This window comes from Sapajus apella, unplaced genomic scaffold, assembly GCF_009761245.1.
Source record: "Sapajus apella isolate SASKATOON/1434 unplaced genomic scaffold, GSC_monkey_1.0 scaffold74, whole genome shotgun sequence".
NCBI lineage: Eukaryota > Metazoa > Chordata > Mammalia > Primates > Cebidae > Sapajus > Sapajus apella.
In genome coordinates, this window is record NW_022437014.1 from 2,936,444 (window position 1) to 2,962,188 (window position 25,745).

Sequence of the window (25,745 nt, forward strand, 5' to 3'; positions counted from 1 at the left end):
GATGAAAATAAAGAACATCATGTCCTAATTGTATTTGTAATTTCATATATCCTGTATATGTTATTTCATATATCATGTACTAATTGTATAAGTTATTTCATAATATCCTGTAATTCTGTAATGAAATGGTTTCTTTAGAAAGAATATTCCTGGCTGGGCATGGTGGCTCATGCCTGTAATCCAGCACTTTGGGAGGTCGAGGCCAGCAGATCACCTGAGGTCAGGAGTTCAAGACCAGCCTGGCCAACATGGTGAAACCCTATCTCTACTAAAAATAAAAAATAAAAAAATTAGCCAGGCATGGTGTAATGCACCTGTAATCCCAGCTACCTGGGAGGCTGAGGTGGGAGAATTGCTTGAACCCAGAAGGTAGAGGTTGCAGTAAGCTGAGATCACACCACTGCACTGCAGCCTGGGCTACAGAGCAAGACTCTGTCTCAAAAAATAATTAATTAATTAATTAATTAAAATAAAATGAAAAAGATATTCCTTACCCAGGTTTTTTCTGAGAGCATATATGTTGCTTTAGACTTACTTGGCTAGCAGAAGCAATTTCAGAACATTCAAACTAACCTTCCAAATGCATTGAATAATGATACTATTTCTTGTCTGGTTAGATGGAATTCATAACTGGGTCCACTTTCTGGCATATTTGCTATCAATTTCTCGGAAAACAAGATCTTCAGAGCAGTGCCCAAACCCTGAGTCTATAACAAATAAGAAAAAATTAGAAAATTATTCATGCAAAGGGTAAATGAGAAATAGGAATGGCTTGATTTGCTTACCTGAAGCTTTCCCCACAGACGACACTTAAAACAACCAACACAATCCATGATTCTTGAAATATTTCTAAAATGCAGTCGAAAGTCCTCCTGAAAACAATGTAACAAAATTTTATTAAGATGTAATATACAGTCAATTAATATTTTCTGAGTGCCTTCTATGTGCCTAACACTGTACAAGGTACTATGGGGTACCAAAAAGGAGAACATTCATTGATTCTACAAACCAGCATCATTACATATACAATCTCATTTAATCTTCACCACAAATAAAAGTAGATCTTATTATAATCTGCACCTAATGAATGTAAAAAAAAAAATAATAAAGATTCAGAGTTTTTAGGTAACTTGCCTAAATTCCCACATCTAGTAAACAAAAAACTTAGAACCCAGCCCCGCCTGACTCCAAAGCTAAACTATCTGCAAAAATATACAAAAATAACTTTGTCAAGGTGTCCACTGTAGGTGATTAACTATATGTCAACAGGTGGAGAAAGGAGGGTGAGGCAGGGTTAGAGGGCATCATTTACCAGAAGGAATGGAGGAAGGGAATGAGGGAAGAAGGCAGAAATGGAAAGGAAAAAAAAATCCTTTGGTTTCTTAATAGTTCAACTACAGCCCTTCTTCCTGGTATGAATATGGTAAAACAAACATATCTTCTTTTGTTAATATTAATATTACTATTAACATGCAAAAATATACAAAATACAGTGAACGCCATGTATCCATTACCAAGTTTTAGAAAAAAACGTCAGAAGTACCATTGAAGGCCCTCAAGTTATCTCTCAAGTACCATATCCCACCCTCTACCGCTATACTAAATTTGGCATTTACCGTTCCCTTTTTGTTTTTATGCTTTTAATACATATGTATACATCCATGAACCTTAGAATACTGTATCATTTATAATAGGGTGACATGCATCTAGCTGATCTAAATGTGGTATATATCCTTAAAGAATATGGAAAAAAGGGAAGCCAAGAATACATCCTTCTTTTACTCCAGTGGAAATTACCAACTGATCCTCCAAATGACTCCTGTCCTGGACAAAGAGGAGAATCCCACACTTACAGTATTCTTAGCAGGAAATTTGACATACATCTCAGATAGAAGATCCATTATATAAATTGGCCTATAATTTAGGGAACACATAGTATTTTTCTTTTTTTTTTTTTTTTTTTGAGATGGAGTCTTGCTCTGTTGCCCAGGCTGGTTCAAGCAATTCTCTGCCTCAGCCTCCCGAGTAGCTGGAATTACAGGCATCTGCCACCATGTCTGGCTAATTTTTGTATTTTTAGTAGAGACAGGTTTCACCATCTTGGCAAGGGCTAGTCTTGAACACTGACCTCGTGATCCACCCACCTTGGCCTCCCAAATTGCTGGGATGACAGTCATGAACCACTGTGCCGGCCTGCATTTTTCTTTTTTTAAAGTGATAAACCACACAGTGGGCTCAACCAGATGAGGACAGGACCACAAATCTAAAGTAGGAATAAATCAATGACTGGAATCCACTATTCAAAGCAAACCTCAATTTGTTCTGAAGACAGACTTTTCCAAGATGTTTTATTCAGCTTGTAACTTTCAAACAGCTGTAATATGTAAAAGACTTTTAATAGGATCCCAGATGTAATATCCTTATTAATTAAGACAAAGCCCAAATTGTTCACTATTATCATATCTTAATAATAATCTCTATCTTGGTTTCAGTACCTGTTCAGTAAGAAGTACTAATTTTTTTATTTTTTTGACCACATGACATCCAAGCAAGAGGTACTAATTTTAAACCTACTTAAAAAAAAACTAACCAATAATACTACTCTACAAAGATTCTGTGATTTGATTTTAGGTTTCCTTTAAACTACAGCTTTGACCAAAACTTACAGAAAAATAATACTTTTAACAATAGTAACAGAGTAATAAAGTTACTCTAAAAAACAAGTTCCCATCCTATGAGCTATTGACTTCTAGAAGGCTTAGGAATTAGGATCTACAAAATCCACATGGAGACAAGACTGCATACAGACAGAATAACAGCTCTCATGTATGTACTACAAATTTCCAAACAGGTAGAAATGCTATGATCAATAAAACACAACTTTTACTTTAAAAGTGTTACTAAATGCATGATGGCTTTTTGGCAATTGTATTTTCAAAATCAATAGATACTAAAAATACTCTGTCATGAGAAGAGGCCTTGAAAGTTTCTGAGTATAAGAGACTCTCATACCTGTGAGAGTTGGAAGCCTCTGTTCTAAAACAGTGTGCTTGCTTTTGTAGACACTGTCTAATTTCAATGTTTGATTCTACGTTAATTCAAATACTTGAATGTGACAGCTCTTGAGTAAGTCTTTGTATGACATACAGAGAACAGGCATAGCTGCTTACAATAGCCAAATTAACATTGTAAGATTAAAACCAAGCACATCAAAGAGCATGCATCTTCTGAGGTGAACCTAATATGCAAGGGCCAAATTAATAGGCTAGAAATTTACTAGATCAAATTAGTAAAAATTAGTAAGGATTTTATGGGAGAAAATCCTTGTGACTTCCACAAATAACAGTCATGTACAATAACCTGAGTATGTCCCCTAATTATCTTAGATTAGAAAAATTTATGGTCCTTAAAATAACCAGAACCTAAGTCACTTACAGATTTTCCTGGTTTAGACATACAGTTTTAAGTCATTACTTTAAATTACAGCCAGTCAACAGAACGAATGATCAAACATGCTGTGATTTATATTCAGTGAAACCAACTGACCAATTCTCGCCCAAATTCTCGCCCAAGTCTTCAAATGAGATCCTATTCTATTTGAATTGAATGCTGAATAACTCTCCTTCATGCAAGTCCTCTATTTCTAACCATACATTGATAGGGTATTAAGGAAGCAAGATGAGATTTTAAAAATTGATTTATGACTGTTCAAATCCACATTTACCAGAAACTACTTTTTAAAAAAGTAAAATCTCTGATATTAGCATGTTTTGTTTTTTACATCTTTCCTGTAAAAGATTCAGACATGGTGAAACCCCGTCTCTACTAAAAATACAAAAAATTAGCTGGGCATGGTGGCGCGTGCCTGTAATCCCAGTGACTGAGGAGGCTGGGGCAGGAGAATTGCCTGAACCCAGGAGGCGGAGGTTGCAGTGAGCCGAGATCGCACCATTGCACTCCAGCCTGGGTAACAAGAGCGAAACTCCGTCTCAAAAAAAAAAAAAAAAAGATTCAGAAAAATTCTCTGTTAGATAAAGACTCTCCACCTAGACTTCACACAACATTAAAGGTGAGTGTTTCTGAGTTTTGATCAAATTAAAACACTGAGAAATATTTCTAATCTGCACGATTTAAAAAGAGCTGATGCCAGAACACTTTCCAATAAAGCAGCAAGTAAACTTTAAAAAAAAGGAACGTATTGAAAATAGTAGGAAAAAAGAAGTCTTATTACAGCATCTTCCCCCTCACTTTCTAGTTCCTGGAAGCTGTTTAGGCAGATTATATAAGCACTGAGGTATGTATTTGTAGCAAGAATGCTTCAAGTAGGAGGTAGATGGGAAGTCAAGAATAACTATTATCTAACAGCAAAAAAACTGAGTGCAAAAAATCAGGTTCTTTCATTACAGAAAGAAAGTAAGATGCAGAGGAAGATTTCTGTAAATATTTTGATGAAATCAGGCTGGGTGTGGTGGTGCCTCACACCTGTACTCCCAGCACTCTGGGAGGCTAAGACAGGAGGATCACTTGAGGCCAAGAGTTCAAAACGAGCCTGGGCAACATAGTGAGACCCACCCTCCCCTGACTCAACAAAAAATTTTAAAAGTTAGCAGGGCATGGTGGTGCTAGCCAGTAGTTCTAGCTACTCAGGAGGCTGAGGTGGAAAGATGGCTTGAACCCAGGAGTTACAGGCTGCAGTTAGCTATGATCGTGCCTCTGCACTTCAATAAGACCTTATCTCCTAAAAAGATAAAAATACATACACATATATATATAATATATGTATGAAATCAGACATAGATATATAGAAATCTCTCTATATATGTGTCTATATCTATCATAGCTAGTATCTTTATTAAGACAAAGCCCAAATTATTAATGTTAATTGTTACCATATCTTAACAATATTCTCTATCTTGTGTTTCAGTACCTATTCAGTAAGAGGTACTTTTATTTATTTTTACTACTTTTTTATGACCAGATAACATCCAAGCAAGAGGTACTAATTTTAAACCTACATTTAAAAAAAAAAAAAACTACCCAATATCACTCTACAAAGATTCTGTGATATACATATATGATTTCATGTGTGTGTGTGTATGTGTGTGTATGTGTATTTATATGTAGTTCTGAGGGCCACCTGCCTTTACTTACCAGAGTAATATAATTTTACTTGACCCCCTCTGGAAATCCCTTGAGGGTGGAAGTTTTCTTTCCTTTTAATGACAAACTATCATGCTCTGCATAGTGTGTAATAAATCTTTCTGGTAATGTTTGATATTTCTAGTATGAGGCAAATGCATACTCAGAGATGGTCTTGCCTGAGGGTAGACCCTATTAAGAGGCAAGGAAATGACCAGACCCCCTTCTGTGGGGTTTTGAATCTGCTCTTTCCCCTACTGCACACTGATATTCACAACTGTCATTAATTCCCAGTGAATAAGATGAATGGCAGGGGGTGCAATGGCCCACACCTGTAATCCTAAAACTTTGGAAGGCTGAGGTGGGAGGACCACTTGATCCCAGGAGTTCAAGACCAGCCTGAGGAGCATAGCAAGACCCTGTCTCTACTTAAAAAAAAAAAAAAAAAAATTAGCCAGGCATGGTGGTACAGGCCTGTGGTCCCAGCTACTCAGAAAGCTGAAGCGGGAGGATTGCTTGAGCACAGAATGTCAAGGTAGCAGTGAGCCATGATCGTATCACTGCACTCCAGCCTAGGTGACAGAGTCAGATCCCATCTCAGTAACAATAAAAAAAGATGAATGACAAACCATCACAATGTACCTTCTCCCACTAACGAGAATCTTTTAATTTAACGAATATCATCTTCAGAATTTTCTTCAGCAAAAGATAAGAATATTACGCTACTCATGCATTGGATCTATTCCCTTTATTACCTCTATTTATTACATGAGATCATCAATGTGAAAGGCATCTATAAAGTGTAGCAATATACAGATAGCAGCTGTTACTTTGAATATAATGCAAAATAGACCTTAAGTGGCACCTGCCTTTCAACTTGATTTTTTTTTTTTGAGGAAAAGAAAGATTATGACTCTGATTTTTCCTATAATTTCAAGATGTATATCAAGATTTACTGTTAGGTATAAATACATTTATTTTTTAATTAACAAAAACTGCATATGTTTATGGATACAAATGTGATTTTTAATGTAAGTGTACAATGTGAAGTGATTAAATCAGACTAATTAACAAATCCATCACCTCACATACTTAATCATTTTTTATATAGTGGAAACCTTTAAATCTACACTTTCAGCAATTTTGCAATATACAATGCATTATTACCATAGTTACAATTATATGCAGTAAATCACTAAATCTTATTCTCCTTAACTGAAACTTTGTACCCGAGGATGAACATCCCCTTTTTCCCCATCCACCCTCCACTCCCAGCCTGCGGTAATCATCATTCTACTCTCTACTTCTTTTTTTTGTTAATTAGAGACAGGGTTTCACACAATGTTGCCCAAGCTGGTCTTGAACTCCTGGGCTTAAGCAATCCTCCCACCTCTGCCTCCCAAAGTGCTGGGATTAGAGGCCTGAGCCACCGCCCCTAGTCTACTCTCTACTTCTATAAGTACTATATATATGGGTTTTTATTCATATCTACATAAATGTTAATCAGTCTGTATCTAACAATTAAGTATAAAATAATTACCTTTAGTTTGTGTGCTTCTTTTTTATCCCCAGCAAAAAATGAATTTTCATCAAAATGCAAAGGAAATGACCTGCATTTTAAAACAGAGAATATTCATTTTCATGTGTTATAAATATTAAAAGTCCTGCTGATACAACATTTTACTGATCATGATAAATAAAGAGGAAAAAACATAGTAAAACCAACACTCTGATGTCCCAAAACAAATTCTTATCCTTAAACCTCAAATCTAGATTCTAACTGTATAAGACAGAAATTTGACCCCAGGTCCAATTTGTTCAGATAAACATGAAAATAATAGAAGTATTAAATAATGAAAGAATGGCTCTTAAAACTAAAAATGTGTGCCTTTCAGTACCCAAGTCAAAATAAAAACAAAAGCAAAATTCAATTCGAAAAGACCTACAAGCAAAATTAACTTTTAATTATGTTCTAAATAGTTTTCCTTTCTCTAAATGAATATTTTAAAAATTGAGGCAGAGCACAGTAGCCTGTACCTATAATCCCAGGACGGACTTTGAGAGGCCAAGGTAGGTGGATCACTTGAGCCCAGGAGTTCGAGACAATCCTAGGCAACATGGCAAAACCCCATCTCTACAAAAAACACAAAAATTAGCCTGGCATAGTGGTTTGCACAGATAGTCCCAGCTACTTGGGCTGACATGGGAAGACTGCTTGAGCCCAGGAGAACAAGGCTGCAGTGGGCCATGATCTTGCCACTGCACTCCAGCCTGGACATCTCAAAAAAAAAAAACAAAAAACCCTTATCTTGTACATTCCTTGTCACTTTTCTATTAATGTATAAATTCTAATATATAATTTACTTGATTTCATGAAGTATTTCCAGAAGTAACATTTTGTTTTCCTCATCCTGAATTTTATTTCCAGTAAAGAGCTGAAAATCTGGGCGCTCGAAGAATGGTAACACTTTGGATAAAGCCCTTAGTTCTATTAAGTAGAGAAAGTACAAGTTCTTAAGTCTTCTTGGACCTTCTCCTTCAGTCAAAATTCCATCAAATCGCTGTTGAAATTCTGTAACGTTGTGTCCCCATTTCTTTTCTAACCAGGTCTCTAAGAAGGAAGAAGAATTAAGTATTAAAAACTGAATTTGATAATTAAGTAATTTTTACTTTAATTATATTAGGTTATTCATGCCTGTAGAAGTTAATTTCATTTTGCATTTTAAATTATATAATAATAACCACCAAGAAAATGCTTTTGCACAATTTAGCCTTTAATAGTTTTATATTAATATTTTATTTTCTAGAACCCATCCTTAAAATGAATTCAATGTTTTACCAAGAAAGCAAGTCTTACTAATAATAAAAATAATTCTTACTTTTTGCAGGTACATAGTATCTATTTATGCCACATATCGCATATTTTGATACACACATATAATTTATGTATTAATCACATCAGGAAAAATGAAGTCTTCATCACCTCTAGCATTTATCTTTTGTATTACTAACCAATTCTACACTTTTAGTTACTTTAAGATGTACAATTAAGTTGCTGTTGACTACAGGGTTGTTTTTATGGGTATAATAAAAATTATTTACAAGTATAAATAAAATCCTGAGTCTTAAAATTCTGAGTTCTGCTTTAAAATTTAAAAAAAAAATTATGTATTTTTCTTTGAACATGTTGTCTCTCTGCCTGCAAACATACAGAATTTTAGTTTTGATTTACATACAGTTAGCTATGCACATACATTATTCTAAAAATAAAGCTCAGGTGCAAGAAAATTATACAGTAAGTGTGTTTGTGTGAGTATCAGTTTGTACCTATTTTCAGAAGAATAGAGCAATATTGGGACAAAGGAAATATTTTAATAAGGTGACTAATTTACTAGAAAACTGAAAACCTCAAAAATGCTGAAAGCAAATCTATACTCTGCTTTTGATTGCATTCATTACTGTAAAATCTTCTGCCCTATGATTCAGAATCTCCCCAAGAAAATTTTCTGTTTTTCCTTGTTTGGTACTCATGCTAGACCTATAATTTTCTTGTCTCTTATAATTTTTTCTTTTATAGTTTATGAGGTATTCATTATGTGAGCTGGTCATGACTAATAAGAATGATTTTTATAAAATTTACTAGTGTACACAAAACAATTTTTAGATATATTTCCAAAATTGTGTATTATATTTTATTTAACTAGGACATTCCATTTGTTCTTTTAATTGGAGAATTTTACATAAACCTTTTCTTTTTTTTACTTATATTTTGTTCTCATTATAATTGACATAAGTAAATTTATATATTTATCGAGCCAATTTGTTCAGGTAAGAACTAGGGATGCCTCATAAGTCATGGGGATGTTTTTTATATATAAATGTGGCAAACAAACATGACACTGCTTGCTGTGTAGCAGATGCTCCATAATAAGCCATAAATATTCCTGCTAGAGTTAGTTTGTAAGTTCAAGTCAGAGGTGGAAAATATTAATAGTGAAGAAGTAAGATTAATTCTTCATGTGGAGATAACATTTTTCCATGCTGCACAGCTAAATCTTGCTGAATTTAAAGAGAAATTCTGTTTATTTCCTAATTATCCTTAGTTTTTGTTTGTCTTATTATGTGTCTTCTAACTGTATTCATCACAACCCTTCTTCTTTTCCTATGTGATGGCTACAGTTTTCTCACTGGTATCTTCATGCCATGTCATTTTACGTGGTACTTTGTAGGTTTTGATGAGAAAGCTGGTATTTCTAATGCACTCAAAATTTGATTTTAATTAGAGACTTATCAATTTAACTTTCAGATCAGTTAATTTAAGAAAAAGGCATACACTTTCCACAGGTGAGAGGATTAAATAACTTAGCATTGTTTTTCTCTGTTTGTAAAAGAAAAATTTTATTAAATTCTTACACAAAGTGTGACACATATAAAATTGGCTAGAAAATACATCTCAGAAATTAAATTATTAGGAGAGTTAATGGAAAGTGAAGAATTTTAAACTTAATGTTCCATGATACACTTATAGCACAACATATGTTTCCATGTGGAATCTTTTAAGTGAAAATGTTAAAGGCTGCAAAATAATAAAACGATCTCTGTCGAAGTGAAATTTGGAATAATATTTTTTTTGCATATTGATAATACAACTCTGAGGAATTTCTCACTCTTATTTTATATGATTTTTTTTAATGGGTGAAGGTCAACCTACAGTGTATATTCTTAGGCACCTAACTGTAGTCAACTTCTTGGTCATTTTCTCTGGAAAAATTTTGGAGATCATTGCAACTTTTAGATTAAACCATTTTCTGTTATTTTTTTATGCAAACTTGTTTATTGTGTTCACAGAGTGGGCAGTCATAAGGCCGTAAGCTACACCTGCCCTTTTATTGTCATTCATACTATTACCATCTGTAATAAATAAATCTGTATTTATTTTGTAAAACATAATGTTTGGAAGTATATATATATTGTCAAATACTTAATTCTAGGTAATTACCTTACATATAATGTTGTGGCAAGAGCACGTGACACTGTCAGCATTTTTCAAAACTACAAATACATTATTTTGATCTACAGTCACTATGCTGCACAAAAAAAATCTCCTGAACTTATTCTATTAATTATAATTATGTATTTTTTGATCAACATCTTTTCAAACCTTCCTTTCTCCTAAATATCTTGGGGTCTGGTGCTCACCACTTCACTCTATTTCAATAAGATTAAGTGTTTTAGAATGCCTTTGTAAGTGAAATCATGAAATAATCATCTTTGTGCCTGGCTCATTTCAAAAAATACACTGCCCTCTAGGTTAATTCATGTAATGGAAAATAATAAGATTTCCTTTTTTAAAGATGAAAAAAAATAAAAATGAAACTTCTGAATATAAACATATTCATGAAACTGGAATACACAATTTGAAATGACAATCTAAAATTACTAATGAGTTTAGGCCAGGCACAGTGGCTCACGCCTGTAATCCTAGCACTTTGGTAGGCTGAGGCCAAACCTCATCTCTACAAAAAATACAAAAAAAAATTAGCTGGGCATGGTGGCATGCTTCTGTAGTCATAAGGTAGGAGGTAGGACTTGGCTCAGGAGGTGGGACTCAGGACACTGGACCAAATTGAAAACTAGCTAAAACAGGGAGGGGGCGGAAGAAGCTTTCCATAAAGCACACCCACCAGTGTGCCATGTCAGTTTCTCATTCCCATGGCAACATGCATTAGTTACCACCCCTTTCCATAGCAATGACCCAGAAGTTACTACCCTTTTTCTAGAAATTTCTCCATAATCTGCCTCATAATTTGCATATAATAAAGAGGAGACTATAAATATGACTGCAGAACTGCCTATGAGCTGCTGCTCTGGGCAAACTGCCTATAGGGCAGCTCTGCTCCATGAGGGGCAGTATCTCTGCTGCTGCTGTACCCTGCCGCCACCAGCCGGCCTTCAAACATTTTCCTGGGCAAAGCCAAGAACCCTCCCAGGCTAAGTTTGGCCACTGCATGCTAGACTGGGCAACAGACTCTGTCTCAATCAATCAAGCAATCAATCAATAAATAAAATGGAAGTTTCTATATTTTGTTTCCCAAGAGTTGTAATATTTTAATTCCAGAAGAAATATGGTACTGATGAAAATCAACCACAGTCTCATGTTCAATAGTATTAAAGCATAAACAGCAGCAGGAAAAGCTTTTACCTATTTAAACTCCAGGCCCGATACTGACACACAAATGAAAAGGTTTTGACACAATAATGCTTATCAAACAGCAAACTGTGCTGTTAGGAGCCATTTAAATTTCCACAAGAAAACAAAAGAATATTTCCAAAGTGATATGTACAATTCTGAGCAACTTCTTAAAGTGAAGAGAGCTAAGAATATGTTGAACTGTTCAACTGTATCTACAGTTCCCACCTTTCTGATTAGTACCATTTAAGAGTGAATTTTTACTGCCTAATATTCAATCAGGTCAATCTTTTCCCATTCGGGTCAATGCCAGGAAAATTTTAAGGATATCTAAAATTAAGAGTGGTAAAGTGAATGAAAGCAAATGTCACATACCTTGTAAAAGATACCTTGCACTCAAATGCACATTAATGCTTGCATGTAGGCCAGATATAAGTCTGTAGAATGCTCTTTTTTCTACACAGAGGCCTAAGAAAAAGCAGAGACTTAGAAATAAAATTTCATTTGTGAATCTTGCAGACATAAAATTAATCTCAAGAGGAAAAAAAATCATTGAAATGTATTTTAAAGTTTCTAATTACCTTCTAGCCAACTGTAAAAAGTGTTCTCTGAAATCAAAAGAAAAATAACTCATAAGATTAGAAAAATGCCAAAATACAAGTTTTTCAAAAGTTTTAAACCATTATAGCAAATTTGTGGCAAACAGCAATTTAAAGATTGTTTAACCTAACAGTCCAAGTCTTAAATGCAATTTCTCAAAAGGAAGAGGAAAAGTTTGTGGTATGGATTCAGTTAAGTACCAGTCTGCTACTTAGTCTTTAAAAAGCTTTAGCATTGCCTTAGGTAGACCCAGTCTCATAACTTTCTGGTTAAAGTGTTTTACATGAGGTCAAAATACAGAATTAAAATAGTAAATCAATCAAGAATGAAAAAATGTGGCTGGGCACAGTGGCTCACGCCTATAATCCCAGCACTTTGGGAGGCTGAGGTGAGTGGATCACGAGGTCAGGAGATAAAGACTATCCTAGCCAACATGGTGAAATCGTGTCTCTACTAAAATTACAAAAAAATTAGCTGGGCATGGTGGTGCATGCCTGTAGTCCCAGCTACTCGGGAGGCTGACGCAGGAGAATGGCTTGAATCCTCGAGGCAGAGGTTGCAGTGAGAGAGATCAGGCCACTGCACTCCAGCCTGGAGACAGAGCGAAACTTCGTCTCAAAAAAAAAAAAGAAAAAAGAATGGGAAAACACTTAGCCTTGACAACAACTGATGCTATGAAAATTAAGGATTCACTACATGCTTTTTAAATTAGAAAAAAATTAAAATAATATAGTATCGGAGGGGTACTATAAGTATTTAGCTAATATTACATGCCATTCACTATTTCAAAAGAGCAATTCAGAGAAAAACCAAGTATCACTTATATTCTTATGACCTAATAAGATCATTGTCGATATATTTAATGCCTAGTAATTCTACAAATATGATAATGGTGAAATTAACATGACAGAATGCTAACTAACTGGTTAACATGGTCAAATAACATCCAACTATGAAAACAACAAGAATGCAGAACATAGCCAATACATAAAAATGTCTACTTGAAATATTATAGAAAAGGCATAAAAAATTATTATAACTCTGTAAAGATTCAGGTATGCATTTGCTACAGAGATGATAAACACTGTACAGTGTGTTTTGCTAAAGTTGCTTATAGTAATGTTAAAAATGAACCAAACAAGCATAAAAGTAATGGAAGGAACGGCAGAGGGAAAAAACAATAAATTGGACTACATAAAAACTCAAAACATCTATTTGTCAGAACACTTCATAAACAAAAGCAAAATACAAACCACAAACGGTAAAATGTGTGGTGTAAATACAACAAAGGGATAAGATCCTAAACATATAAAAAGCTCAGAAACTAAATAAAACTGCTAAAATGCCCACTCGAAAAGAGGCAAATAATATGAACTTTAAAATTCACAAAGGAAAAACTACAAATGATAACAGACAAAAATTGTTGGGCAGGCGCAGTGGTGCAAGCCTGTGATCTCAGTACTTTGGGAGCCAAGGCAGGCGGATCACGAGGTCAAGAGATCGAGACCATCTTGGCCAACGTGGTGACACCCCATCTCTACTAAAAATACAAAACTTAGCCAGGCATAGTGGTGCATGCCTGTAGTCCAAGCTACTTGGGAGGCTGAGGCAGGAGAATTGCTTGAACCCATGAGGCAGAGGTTGCAGTGAGCCAAAATCGTGCCACTGCACTCCAGCCTGGGTGACAGAGTGAGACACCACATCAAAAAAAGAAAAAAAATTGTTTGGGCTTATGGGCAATAAAAAATGCAAATGAAAACAAAAGATATATAACTATTACCTACCTAATAAGATAAAAATATGATAATCTTTAATGCTGACAAGTGTTAAACTATTTATATATGTAAAACATAAATATCAAAATGTTAGCAGAGAAGCATATCTGGTAGTAACAAAGGGTATGCTTCCTGGAGTCAAACTGCCTGATTTAAATCTTAACCCTGCTACTTACAAATCATATAATTTTAGTCAAGTTGCTGAACCTCTCTTCATCTATAAAATGGAGACAGGAATAATACTCCCTAGAATTGTTGAAAAATTAAATGAAATCCTATTTGTAAATTGCTTAGAAGAATGGCACAGAGTTATTAATTATCTGGGGATGGTGGGATTATAAGGGATTTATTTCCTTATGAAAAATTTCAGGGTTCTTTTTTTTCAAGATTTTAATCATGAATTAGGGAGTTGGGGATAATACTGGACCTAGGCTTCCAGTGAAATTTTCAGTTCAGAGAGAGAGAGAGAGAGAGAGAGAGAGAGAGAGAGAGAGAGAGAGAGTGTGTGTGTGTGTGTGTGTGTGTGTGTGTGTGTCTTTTTTTTTTTTTTTTTTTTTTTTAAACAGAGTCTCACTCTGTTACCCAGGCTGGAGGGCAGTGGCTCCATCTCGGCTCACTGTGTAACTTCCACCTCCCAACCTCAAGTGATCCTCCTCCCTCAGCCTCCTGCATAGCTGAAATCACAGGCATGTGCCACCCCACCCAGCTAATTTTTGTATTTTTAGTAGAGACAGGGTTTCACCATGTTGGCCAGGCTGGTCTCAAACTCCTGGCCTCAAGTGATCAGCCTGCCTTAGCCTCCCAAAGTGCTGGGATTATAGGCGTGAGCCACTGTGCCCTGCCAGGAATCAGTTCAATATTATAATCCTGAAGTACCTATTCTCAAGTTGACCTGACTGTGGTCTAAACAATCACTTAATATGATAGCTGTCGGGAATAACCCTTTGGTATTTGGCCGAAATCAATACTTATAAATAAGACAGTTTCTTTAAGGATGGCTCCCACAGGTTAATGATCTTTTTTCTGATAATAAGAGGTCTTCAAATAGAATTGAAAAATCATAGTAACCTCCTCTAATGTGGCTAGAATATAGCATAGAACTAGGTTGATGCCCAAGGGAGAATAAGGTTACTCAAAGCTGAAAATTATAGAATCACATGTACCAGTAGCAAACATGAGACATCTTTGGAAAAATAATCTCACTACTAAACAATTTCTCTTCCAAACAGGTCTGAGTCAGCATTTTATTTAGCTGCTACGGTTAGTATAATATAAAGTATAATAATAAAATAGCAATGTTATCAGACTTTAGTATTCTGTTATTTAGACACAATCCAAAAGCAATTCATAAGAATTATGTTAGGAAAATAGAGGATTTTGAGGGAAAGAAAAGTGATACTTCACATTTTAGCAATTTCACCTAGATAGACTAAAGCTAAGCGTCATTAAGTCTTTTCATATTGTTGAGCATACGGTCTTAAGAATAACAAAAGTCATTTCAATTTTACCCTTAAAGCAAAAAGACAAAGTCAACCTAAAGTATATTGAAATTGTTAGCATTAGTTAGACCTGGCAATGACACCTACATCCACGAGTCAGCATCAACCTTAGAAGCCAGCTCTGGAATCAACACTCATCATGCCCAGAACCTTCCTACATGAAACCCAGCAGATCCTAGAGTTCAACCAGTAAAAGACACAGGACGTTTCCCTGGCCTGAGGCAATAGGGGAGGTGGGGAGTGGACATGCTTCCACATTCAGGAGGTAAAACATGCAAATGAATGATCAGAGGCTGAGGCACACTGTTTCTAACACCTGAACCCAGACACAAAAAGTCACTTTCCCTCACCCTGTGCTACTACCTCCAGACTTTCAGATAAATAAAAATTAAGTTCTTCTGATTTTTAGAGGTGGGAAGTTTGCCATAATAAACATCTGAATCTATAAACAAATTCATATATGTAATAAAGAAATAGTACTTACCTTCACTTTTCCCTGAAAAGCAAAACAAAATGCTTATTAAAATAAACTTCCAGTATCCCTTTTATAATGCTAAACTTTCATAAAAATAAGACTTTAATAATGGTTAGTTTTAGTCCAACAGTTCATTCACACAAGAAAAATCTGAAAGCGAGACATTCGTGACTGCAACTTTATCTGGTGGTGATATGAATTATGCCTGATTTGACTAAATGGTGTTATCTCCACGAGTGTGCATTAGGAAGTTCAGCTCACATAAGATTTAATATAGCCTGACAGGAGAGAAAAAAATAATCCATCACCTGAGAGTACTCTTCAATAGCTGAAGGACCTATGTTTATTTCACTGGCAGAGAGTTTTTCTACATTTATTTACCCTAAAACTATAATATAGTTTCTATTAAAGATTTTTATTATTGCTTTGAAACCTCTAGCCTGGCCTTATAATATTTAACCTCAGTTGGGAATATTTTCACAGGCTATCTATAAGATTCAAATTATACATAATAATTTGTATGCAGTTGCTTCTTTACTACTGAAAATTTGTCTTCGAAAATTTTGCCCACTTTTTTAATGCCATCAGTTTATTAAAGAAATATATAATCATTGCAAATATACGTTTTTAAAAAAGATGACAATAAAGTATTCATAATTACCCAGCCCAAAGATAAATACTACTTACATTTTAGTGAATATCTTTTTTGTTTATAGATATATTAGTCATGTTTTTATAAAAATTTATTACACATATTATTTTGATACCTGCTTTTCCTGTGTTATTGGTCACTTTTCATTTAAATGAATACAAATTTACAGCCACATTTACAATGGCTATTTTCTACTATGTGACTATACCATAAGTCATTTAACCAGTTTCCTAGCGATAAACATTTAAATTGTTCCTATGTATCTTTATGGTAAGTGATGTGGTTAATTACTTTATCAAATCATAATGTGAGTTCATAATGATCCCCTCTTTTCTATTAATTTGCATTTCATCTGATATTAAATCAATGGCTTCCACTGAGTCACTACATGTGACTGTATAAACCCAAAAGCCTTATTTAAAGATTTTTTCATTTCTAATCTAAGAGAAACCTCCCAGAATTCTAAGAGGAAATTTATATGTATTAACTATTTGAGATAAGCGTCTTTTCAAATAAATTTTTAAAATGAGAACTAAGCACTTTTGCTAAAAGTACATTAAAGATTTTATCAATAAGCACATATTAAGGATATATCATTTCTAAAGAAAAAGTCTGAAATCATACACTGAAATGGCTTACTCAACAAACCATTCTTCATATTACAGACTGGGCAAGGTTTTTGTAAATTTTAATTTTACATCCCCTCTAGCAACTACACAGTGCCTAGCACATAGTAAATGGTGGATAATCATTTGCTGAAAGAACAACTGACTTCACTGTCGTAGACAAGATCGTTCAATAAGGAGAACAATTTTCAGTGATCATGTATCTAACAAACTACTCCATCTATGATGTGTCAGGCTCTATGTTGAGACATAAAACAGATACATGCTACCCATGTGTTCAGAGTACAGGGGTAAATCAATAGATATATAGATATATAAATAATAATAAAATAATGCTACACAGTGGAAAAGGCCGCAAAACAAAAGAATTAAAAATACAAACATGGCCAGGTGTGGTGGCTCACACCTGTTCCCAGCACTTTGGGAGGCCGAGGCCAGAGGATCATCTGGGGTCAGGAGTTCGAGACCAGCCCAGCCAACATGGTGAAACACTGTCTCTATTAAAAATACAAAAATTAGCCAGACATGGTGGCGGGTGCCTGTAATCCCAGCTACTCGGGAGGCTGAGACAGGAGAACCACTTGAACCTGGGAGGCAGAGGTTGCAGTGAGCCAAGACTGCGCCATTGCACTCCAGCCTAGGCAACAAAGAGTGAAACTCCACCCACCCCTACCTTCCCCCTCCGCCAAAAAAAACTACATGTAACACATGCATAAGATTACTTCATGAGGAAGAAGAAATTACTTCTGGGTATAAGGACTAGGGAAACTTTTATGGAAAAAGCAGCATTTGAACCAGACCTTGAGTGAAAATAGAGTATTAAAAATGCTATTACAACTTAAAGACATGTAAAGTTGAAATCAAACTCCCAATATATGCAGTAATTTCAAGTTTTAGAAAAAATTTGTGAGTTTTGTATATTTATCTCTGAGATGAGTAAAAATTTTTAAAAACGGACACAGTGTATCTGCAAAAATATATAGAAGAATAAATATATATCCTAATCTTTATAATCTAATCCTAATCTCTGATAATCTAATACCATGAACTTCATTATAAAAATACTCCTTACTGAAGTACAAATATTTCAAGCACCAATCTCTGCAAGGGTGAAGCATAACTTCTATGGAAACAGGACTGTGGATTATGTGACCTCAACTATTACTGCCATTTATCTTGCCCCCCCTTCCTTCAAATCAAAGTTCCCTAGCTGATAAATAATATAACAATGCAAATAAGTAACTTACCTTGACCAGAAGCCAAAGGATTTAAAGGTCTTTTAATTGTCTGTGGCCTAGAAACAAAAATAATTAAAAATGTAAACACAAATACGTTACCAATCATGTTATATTTAAGTGATACTATCTCAGAAAGTTGCTTAATATCCAAAATCAAATTGTTTTATTGAGATTATAAAATATTTAGTTTCCTCTAATTGCTTTAAGGGAAGGTGGCTATTTGTTTCAGTGATAATAATTCCTGATCTTTTCCCACTGTAGCAGCCAGCAGGTCATTTGCTAATCACTTCAGAGGGAGTATCAGCCAAGCTCTTCTAGAGTCACTACTATGTTTTTATATGTATTATATACACATAGCTACGTATATGTGCATGTATGGCACAAAGTGTATCCCAATTGAAAGACAAGCAAAAAATAATCAATATAAGCATTAAAATTTAAAAAAAAATTTTTTTAATAGTACAGGTTATTTTCCACTTAGGTAATCTTTAGACACATCAATTTGCCCTGTGGCTAAGTTTGTTACAATTTAAATAAAAGTTGTTTGTTCAGTAGGAAAAAATAGAAATTTTCTGGAGAGTTAATATGTCATTAAAGTGCTTTTAAATCCCAAAAGAAATATGCATTAGATTATTAGTAAACTATAGGGATTGTTTTAACATCCATTTTAAAAATCTGCACAACTGAAGACATTTTGAGAACAGAATATGCAAGCTATATTTTAAAATATACCATATGATTAACTTAGCCCCATATACATTGTTTATATTACAAATCATGAGAATCAGGATACTAATTAGTACGAAAATGACTATAAAACTAATACAGATCTAACAAATGCTTCATGGATTCTTAATTCACATTAAAAAAAAACAACAACAGGGCCAGGTGCAGTGGCTCACGCCTGCAATCCCAGCACTTTGGGAGGCCAAGGTGGGTGGATCACCTGAGGTCAAGAGTCAAGAACAGCCTGGCCAACATGGTGAAACCCTGTCTCGACTAAAAATACAAAAATGACCCAGGCGTGATGGTGCGTGCCTGTAGTTCCAGCTACTGGGGAGGCGGAGGCGGGAGAATCACTTGAACCTGGGAGGCAGAGGTTGCGGTGAGCAGAGATGACGTCACTGCATTCCAGCCTGAATGACAGAGACTATCCAAAAAAAAAAAAAAAGAAAAACAGCAACAACAACAAAAACCTTTAAATCATTAAGTCAGTAAATCAAACATTTCTAGTAATAAGATAAATAAAAGTCATGGCATAAATAAGTAATTAAGAGAAATTCTTCAAGTCAAAAAAAAAAACCACAGTATGACATTTTATTGGTGTAAGCATAATTACTGATCTCATATTTATGTTTGACTTATAAAAAGTGAAATATAAAATATTATCCCGTATTTGGCACCCTAAAAATTTTCCCAGAACTCTTTCCCTCTCTAAGATAGCACAACATGCTCGCACATACATTCTTTCCAAAAACAAGTAAGTGCACTGTTTAGCGCCTCAAGGCTTACATGTGAGTAACTTGAAGCATTTCTCAGACACCCAGTGACCAGCAACTGCCTCCAGCATAATGGTTACCCAGTACAAAGTGGGCTCTTCACTTACTAGTTGACACTGAACAAATCATTTAACCCCTCTAAGTCTGTTTCTCTATGAAACAGTGATGACTATACCAAAGGGAACTGCAAGGACTAAAGGAGCAAATGTATGTAACATGCTTACCACAATGCCTAGAATACAGTGAGCGCTCAAAAATGTTACCTATTATAATTGTTCTCTGGAATCAATTTAACTGCAAAACAACCAAAGCCACAGAAAGGGGAGTACAGAGCACCAAAAAGAGAATTTAAGAGTTATAGATTCTTTTCTCTACAGTGTCACTAACCATGTGATCTTGGAAAATGAAGCAAACCTCTCCAGCTCCAGGTTATCTCATCTATAAAATAAGATCCTGTCATCTACTCAAGGAACATTTGTCAAGTACCTACAATACTTCCATAAAAGTCTAATACTCCTCTAACACTGAAAAAAAAAAAAAAAAAGGAAAAATTTGTGGAAACTCATATCTGTATATTTACCCAGAAGGAAACTGGATTAATGAATAGTCATGTTTCCTTGTAGAAATACATCTTTCAACAAAGTGAATTTGATATTTAATTTTAAATCATTATGATTTTGTTTATAAAAAGAAATCACATCTTACAGGTATTTTTCTAAATGAAAATGACACATACTTAAAACAGTTTTCTTCATAGATGACATTCCATATTTTCCAAGCATCTGGTCCCTTGTAACCGGTGTAGCGCTCAGGATTAAGAAGCAAATCTACATATTCAGCATCAGGGGACTGAATGTCTGTAAAATAAAATGTCTTATTAAATCTTTCTTATCCTCAGTTACTTTAAAAAGCTAGAATACTAGACTGTATTCCATTGATGCTAAGGCATCACAAATATAACAATGTGTCAGGGATTTTAAAACAACTTTTCAGGACAAAGAAAGGAAGGAGGCCAGGTGCAGTGGCTCATGCCTGTAATTACACCCAGCACTTTGGGAGGCAAAGGGCCACATATCACTTGAGGTCAGGAGTTGGAAGGCAGTCTGGCCAACATGGTGAAACACTGTCTCTACTAAAAATACAAAAATTAGCCAGGTGTGGTGGTGCATGCCTATAGTCCCAGCTATTTGGGAGGCTGCAACAGGAGAATCGCTTGAACCCGGGAGATGGAGGCTGCAGTGAGCTGAGATCACGCCGCTGTGCTCCAGCTTGGGCAACAGAGCAAGACTGTCAAAAAAAAAAAAGAAAAGAAAGGAAGGAAAAGAGAGAGAAACACACATAGCCACACTAATTGTACACACTGGCTACAAAAACATTATGATGATTTTAGGAATTGTAAAAATAGAAATATGTGAATTTTAGAATCAAAGAAACATAGTAATTCAATTCTCACAAGCTATCCAGACAAAGCACACAACACACACTTCCCTTCACATTAACTATAGTAGTTCATGAATAACTACAGTAAATTAAGGAGTATTAGTATCGCACATTGCTTGTTACCAAACACTTTCTTTTTTTTTTTTTTTGAGACGGAGTTTCACTCTTGTTACCCAGGCTGGAGTGCAATGGCGCAATCTCGGCTCACCGCAACCTCCGCCTCCTGGGTTCAGGCAATTCTCCTGCCTCAGCCTCCTGAGTAGCTGGGATTACAGGCACGCGCCACCATGCCCAGCTAATTTTTTTGTAGTTTTAGTAGAGACGGGGTTTCACCATGTTGACCAGGATGGTCTCGATCTCTTGACCTCGTGATCCACCCGCCTCGGCCTCCCAAAGTGCTGGGATTACAGGCGTGAGCCACCGCGCCCGGCCAACACTTTCTTCTTAGATGACTACCAGCAGGATCTGCTACCAACCTGGCATAAAGCGAAAGTTACAGTGCAGAGTGTTTCTGTGTCAGCATCATTTATAAAAGGGAAAATTGGATGCAACCTAAACACCCAACATTACAGAAGAGTTAGACCATGGGCTTTGGAGACAGAACACCCAGGTTAGAATCCAGACCCTGTTACTTATTTATCATTTATAATGTGTTACAACTTCAAAACAAAAAACATGGCCCCAGGCCAGGCCCAATGGCTCATGCCTGTAATCCCAGTACTTTGGGAGGCCTGAGGGTAGAGCCCAGGAATTCAAGATCAGTCTGGGCAACATGGTGAAACACCAAGCATCAATAAAAAATACAAAAATTAGCCAAGCATCATGGCATGTGCCTGTGGTCCCAGCTACTCAGCAGGCTGAGGTGGGACAGTCGCTTGAGTCCAGGAGGTCCAAGCTGCAGTGAGCCGTGATTGCACCACACGGCACTCCAGCCTGGGCAAGAGAGTGAGACCTTGTCTCAAAAAAAAGATGGACCATAGTCCTCCAGTGACTTTGGGAAATTATTTGGTAATATAATAATACTTTATTCATATATAAAGCTTAACAGTATGAGCCAACAAAGAATGAAAAAGTGGACAAAAACAGTCTTGATGCAACCACAGTCAATGACAAAAATATGAGCATAAAAGTGCTTACAGGAGAGTCCATCAAGCTCTGAACTAAACCTATTTTTATTATTAAAAAACAAATACAAAAAAAAAATACCCTAAGCTTTGTTATTTTTACTCCAATTAACAGTATATTAGAAGCATAAATTAGAGGGAACATTGCTTCTAGAAGCAGTACAATGACAGCATCTTAAAATAGCAGAGTTCAATGCAGAAGTGGCAATTAAAATAACTAGAAAAACGAAATATAGGACTTAAAAATCGAATTAGGACGGAATCTTCTAGTTCAGGAATGGATAACTGTTCACTTCAATTAATACTGAAGGCAATTGCCACATATAGTAAATTATAATAAATTCATTTCTTAAACCCTGATGTTTAAAATATGTAAATAATGGCCAGTATCCAGTACTTTGAGAAAACTAACCACCAAGAAATGATTAAATGTTTAAATATTCTACCTAGAGATAAACATTTGTTGCCTCATAATTTTACTTACTATAAATACTTCAAGCTTATAAAAAGTAAATATTACTATATTAATTATAATTATACTATAAATAGTACAATTATATTATAGTTTAATTATACAAATATATTTAAAATATTACAATAATTATATTATATATTACTATAATTATATTTGTGCCAAGAATTTTTATGATGCGCTGGTTCCTATCACTGAATGTAACCTGAATTTTTCCATAGAAAACTAGTCAAACACATTTTGTAGAATCTAAGGAAAGGCATTTCAGAGTCCATTTGGCCCTTACAGAAAGATGCTGATATCCAGCCCTAGAAGCAGAAAACATATGTCCTGCAAAAACCTGTATGATGTGTTGTTTTCTATCACTGACTAGAACCTGCTTTTGACAAAAGCTCAAATTTCCAATTAGGATTTTGAAAATACCTTCTATATTTCACGTTCCATTTACATCCATTATTTATTCCTGCTAAAGCTTTCTTTAAAATATTCATCTTTTTTTAACGGAAGAAACTAATACAAATGGGCAAGTGATTTCACCAAACACTACCTATACATAAGAAATGAATCACTGATTCCCACTTGGTGCAGCACATTGTAGTCTCCAAAGGATGCTTTTTAATGAAAGTTAAAATATTACCATTCTTTTTCTAACACTGGAGGACTAAAAAAACTTACAGCTACATATTATAAATTTACTTTTATCTCACAACAATATTTAAGGTTAAAAAAAAAAAAAAAAAACCTTGTAGAAAAGATAGCAAAATAAGGATGTTGGGAGAACATCATATCACCTTCCTTTACCAGTTCAAATCTTGATACAGGTCTACACCCCTTACCCAGCGTGCCTGGGACCATATGGGTCTTGGACGGAATGGAGAACTTTCCAGATTTTACAAAGGTAATACAGTACATGAAAAATATATTGAATATTACTCCAGCTTGACGTGGGGCAGCAAGCTGTATTCAAACACATAAATATTTCTACAGTGAAACGTATGAATACTGACACTAAATGAGCCTGTGCCAAACTCAGGGGGAGAAATGTTCAGTTTTCAGAGTTTTCAGATTTTAGAATGGGAAATAAGGAATTATAACTAAGTATACACCAAAACATGGCTACTGTCTCCATTAAGGAAAGCAATTTTCCCCAAAAAGATGCCACAAAATTAAAAATACTTTATCTTTTATGGAGACTGTGGACTTCATCTTTTGCTTATATTTAAAAGAATTTATATCACTGTATTCACTAATATGTTGTTGCTGCTGTTGTTCTGATACAGGATCTCTCTGTCCTAGGCTTACAATACAGTGGTGCAATCATGGCTCACTCCAGTCTCAACCTACCAGGCTCAAGTAATCCTCCCACCTCACCAGCCACCTCCTGAGTAGCTAGGACTACTGGCCTGGCCAATTTTTGTGTTGTTTGTAGAGACATTTTCCCATGTTGCCCAGGCTAGACTCAGCAATCTTCCCTCCTTGGTCTCCCAAAGTGCTGGGACTACAGGCGTGAGTCACCAAGCCAGGCCTATTTTCACTAATTTTTGAACATCATTAGTCCACTAGAAAAGAGCCACAGAAGAATACCAAAACTCAAATTGATTTTTTTAGTCTCTTAAGAGACTAACAATTCAACTTAGAAAAAGGAAATACTAGAAAAAGGAAGAACTGGAAAATCCGTAAGTCTTGATCAGAGGTTTTGTTTTTGTTTTTTTTGAGATGGAGTCTCACTCTGTTGCTCAGGCTCCAGTGCAGTGGCGCAATCTTGGCTCACTGCAACCTCCACCTGCTGGGTTCTAGAGATTCTCCTGCCTCAGCCTCCTGAGTAGCTGGGATTACAGTCATGAGCTACCGTGCCATGATCAGAGTTTTAATGAATTCTAGGGCTCCTAGATTAACAGCACCAGCATTCTGGCTTAACTTTAGACATCACAAACTTGGCTAATGGTTCAATATTCTCTTCTCCAAAAGCAACATGGACCATCTTTAAGGAAAATACCTAACAATCCAACAGCAATATAACTGAAGCAGGTTTTTGTAATCCCTACATTTTAGCTATTTATGCAAAATGTACATACGAAATTATATAAACTATTAGCTATATAGAACTGCAAAACTTAGGTAATTTTTTTCTAGAAATTGAGTTCTTTTAAACTGTGGTAAAATAGGTATAATAAAATTTACAGTTTAACCACATTTAAGTAAACAATTCAGTGGGATTCATTATATTTACAATGCTGTGCATCCATCACCACTATCTGTTGCCAAAACTTTTTCAGCACCTTAAACAGAAACTCTAACCATTCAGCAATAATGCCTACCCACCACAACCTCTGAAAAACTTTAGTCTACTTTCTGTCTCTATGAATTTGCCTATTCTTGACATTTCATAAAAGTGGAATCATTTAATAATTGTCCTTTGGTGCCTGACCTATTTCACTTAGCATACTGTCAAGGTCCATCCATGTTGTAGCATGTATCAGAACTTCATTCCTTTTTCTGGCTGAATAGTATTCCATTGTGTACATTATATACCACATTTTGTTTATCCATTCAAACAGTGCTGAACAATTGGGTTGTTATGACTTTTAGGCTACAATGAACATTGCTTTGCTATCTGTTTGAGTCCCTGTCTTTAATTTTTTTTAATACATACCTAGGAAAGGAACTGTTGTCATATGCTAATTCCATGTTTGTGTTGTTTGTAGAGACATTTTCCCATGCTGCCCAGGCTAGACTCAGCAATCTTCCCTCCTTGGTCTCCCAAAGTGCTGGGACTACAGGCGTGTGGTTTAGGTTTTTGAAGAATCATCAAACTGTTAGAAACTGAGTTTTTTTCTTTAATAACTTTTTTCTGAGATGGGGTCTTGCTATGTTGCCCAGTGTGGATTCAAACACCTGGGCTCAAGTGATTCTCCTGTCTCAGCCTCCAGAAAAGCTGGGACTACAGGCACAAGCCACCATGCCCAGATTTAAATAATTTTTAAAAAATATTTTCTTAGGTATAATTTTAAACATA

At 35.4% G+C, this 25,745-nt stretch overlaps 1 protein-coding gene across 1 annotated transcript in view; it reads right to left on the reverse strand.

Annotated features, from left to right (window-relative positions):
* ERO1A (endoplasmic reticulum oxidoreductase 1 alpha) overlaps positions 1-25,745 on the reverse strand; it is a 58,793-nt gene that overhangs the window by 5,214 nt on the left and 27,834 nt on the right. Inside the window, exons 7-15 of the mRNA XM_032251077.1 lie at positions 20,430-20,550; positions 18,204-18,250; positions 15,688-15,699; positions 11,911-11,937; positions 11,705-11,797; positions 7,504-7,750; positions 6,680-6,749; positions 786-872; positions 574-707 (exon numbers count right to left, since the gene is read on the reverse strand). Coding sequence (XP_032106968.1) covers positions 574-707; positions 786-872; positions 6,680-6,749; positions 7,504-7,750; positions 11,705-11,797; positions 11,911-11,937; positions 15,688-15,699; positions 18,204-18,250; positions 20,430-20,550 — 838 coding nt within the window. The remainder of the gene's footprint in view (positions 1-573; positions 708-785; positions 873-6,679; positions 6,750-7,503; positions 7,751-11,704; positions 11,798-11,910; positions 11,938-15,687; positions 15,700-18,203; positions 18,251-20,429; positions 20,551-25,745) is intronic.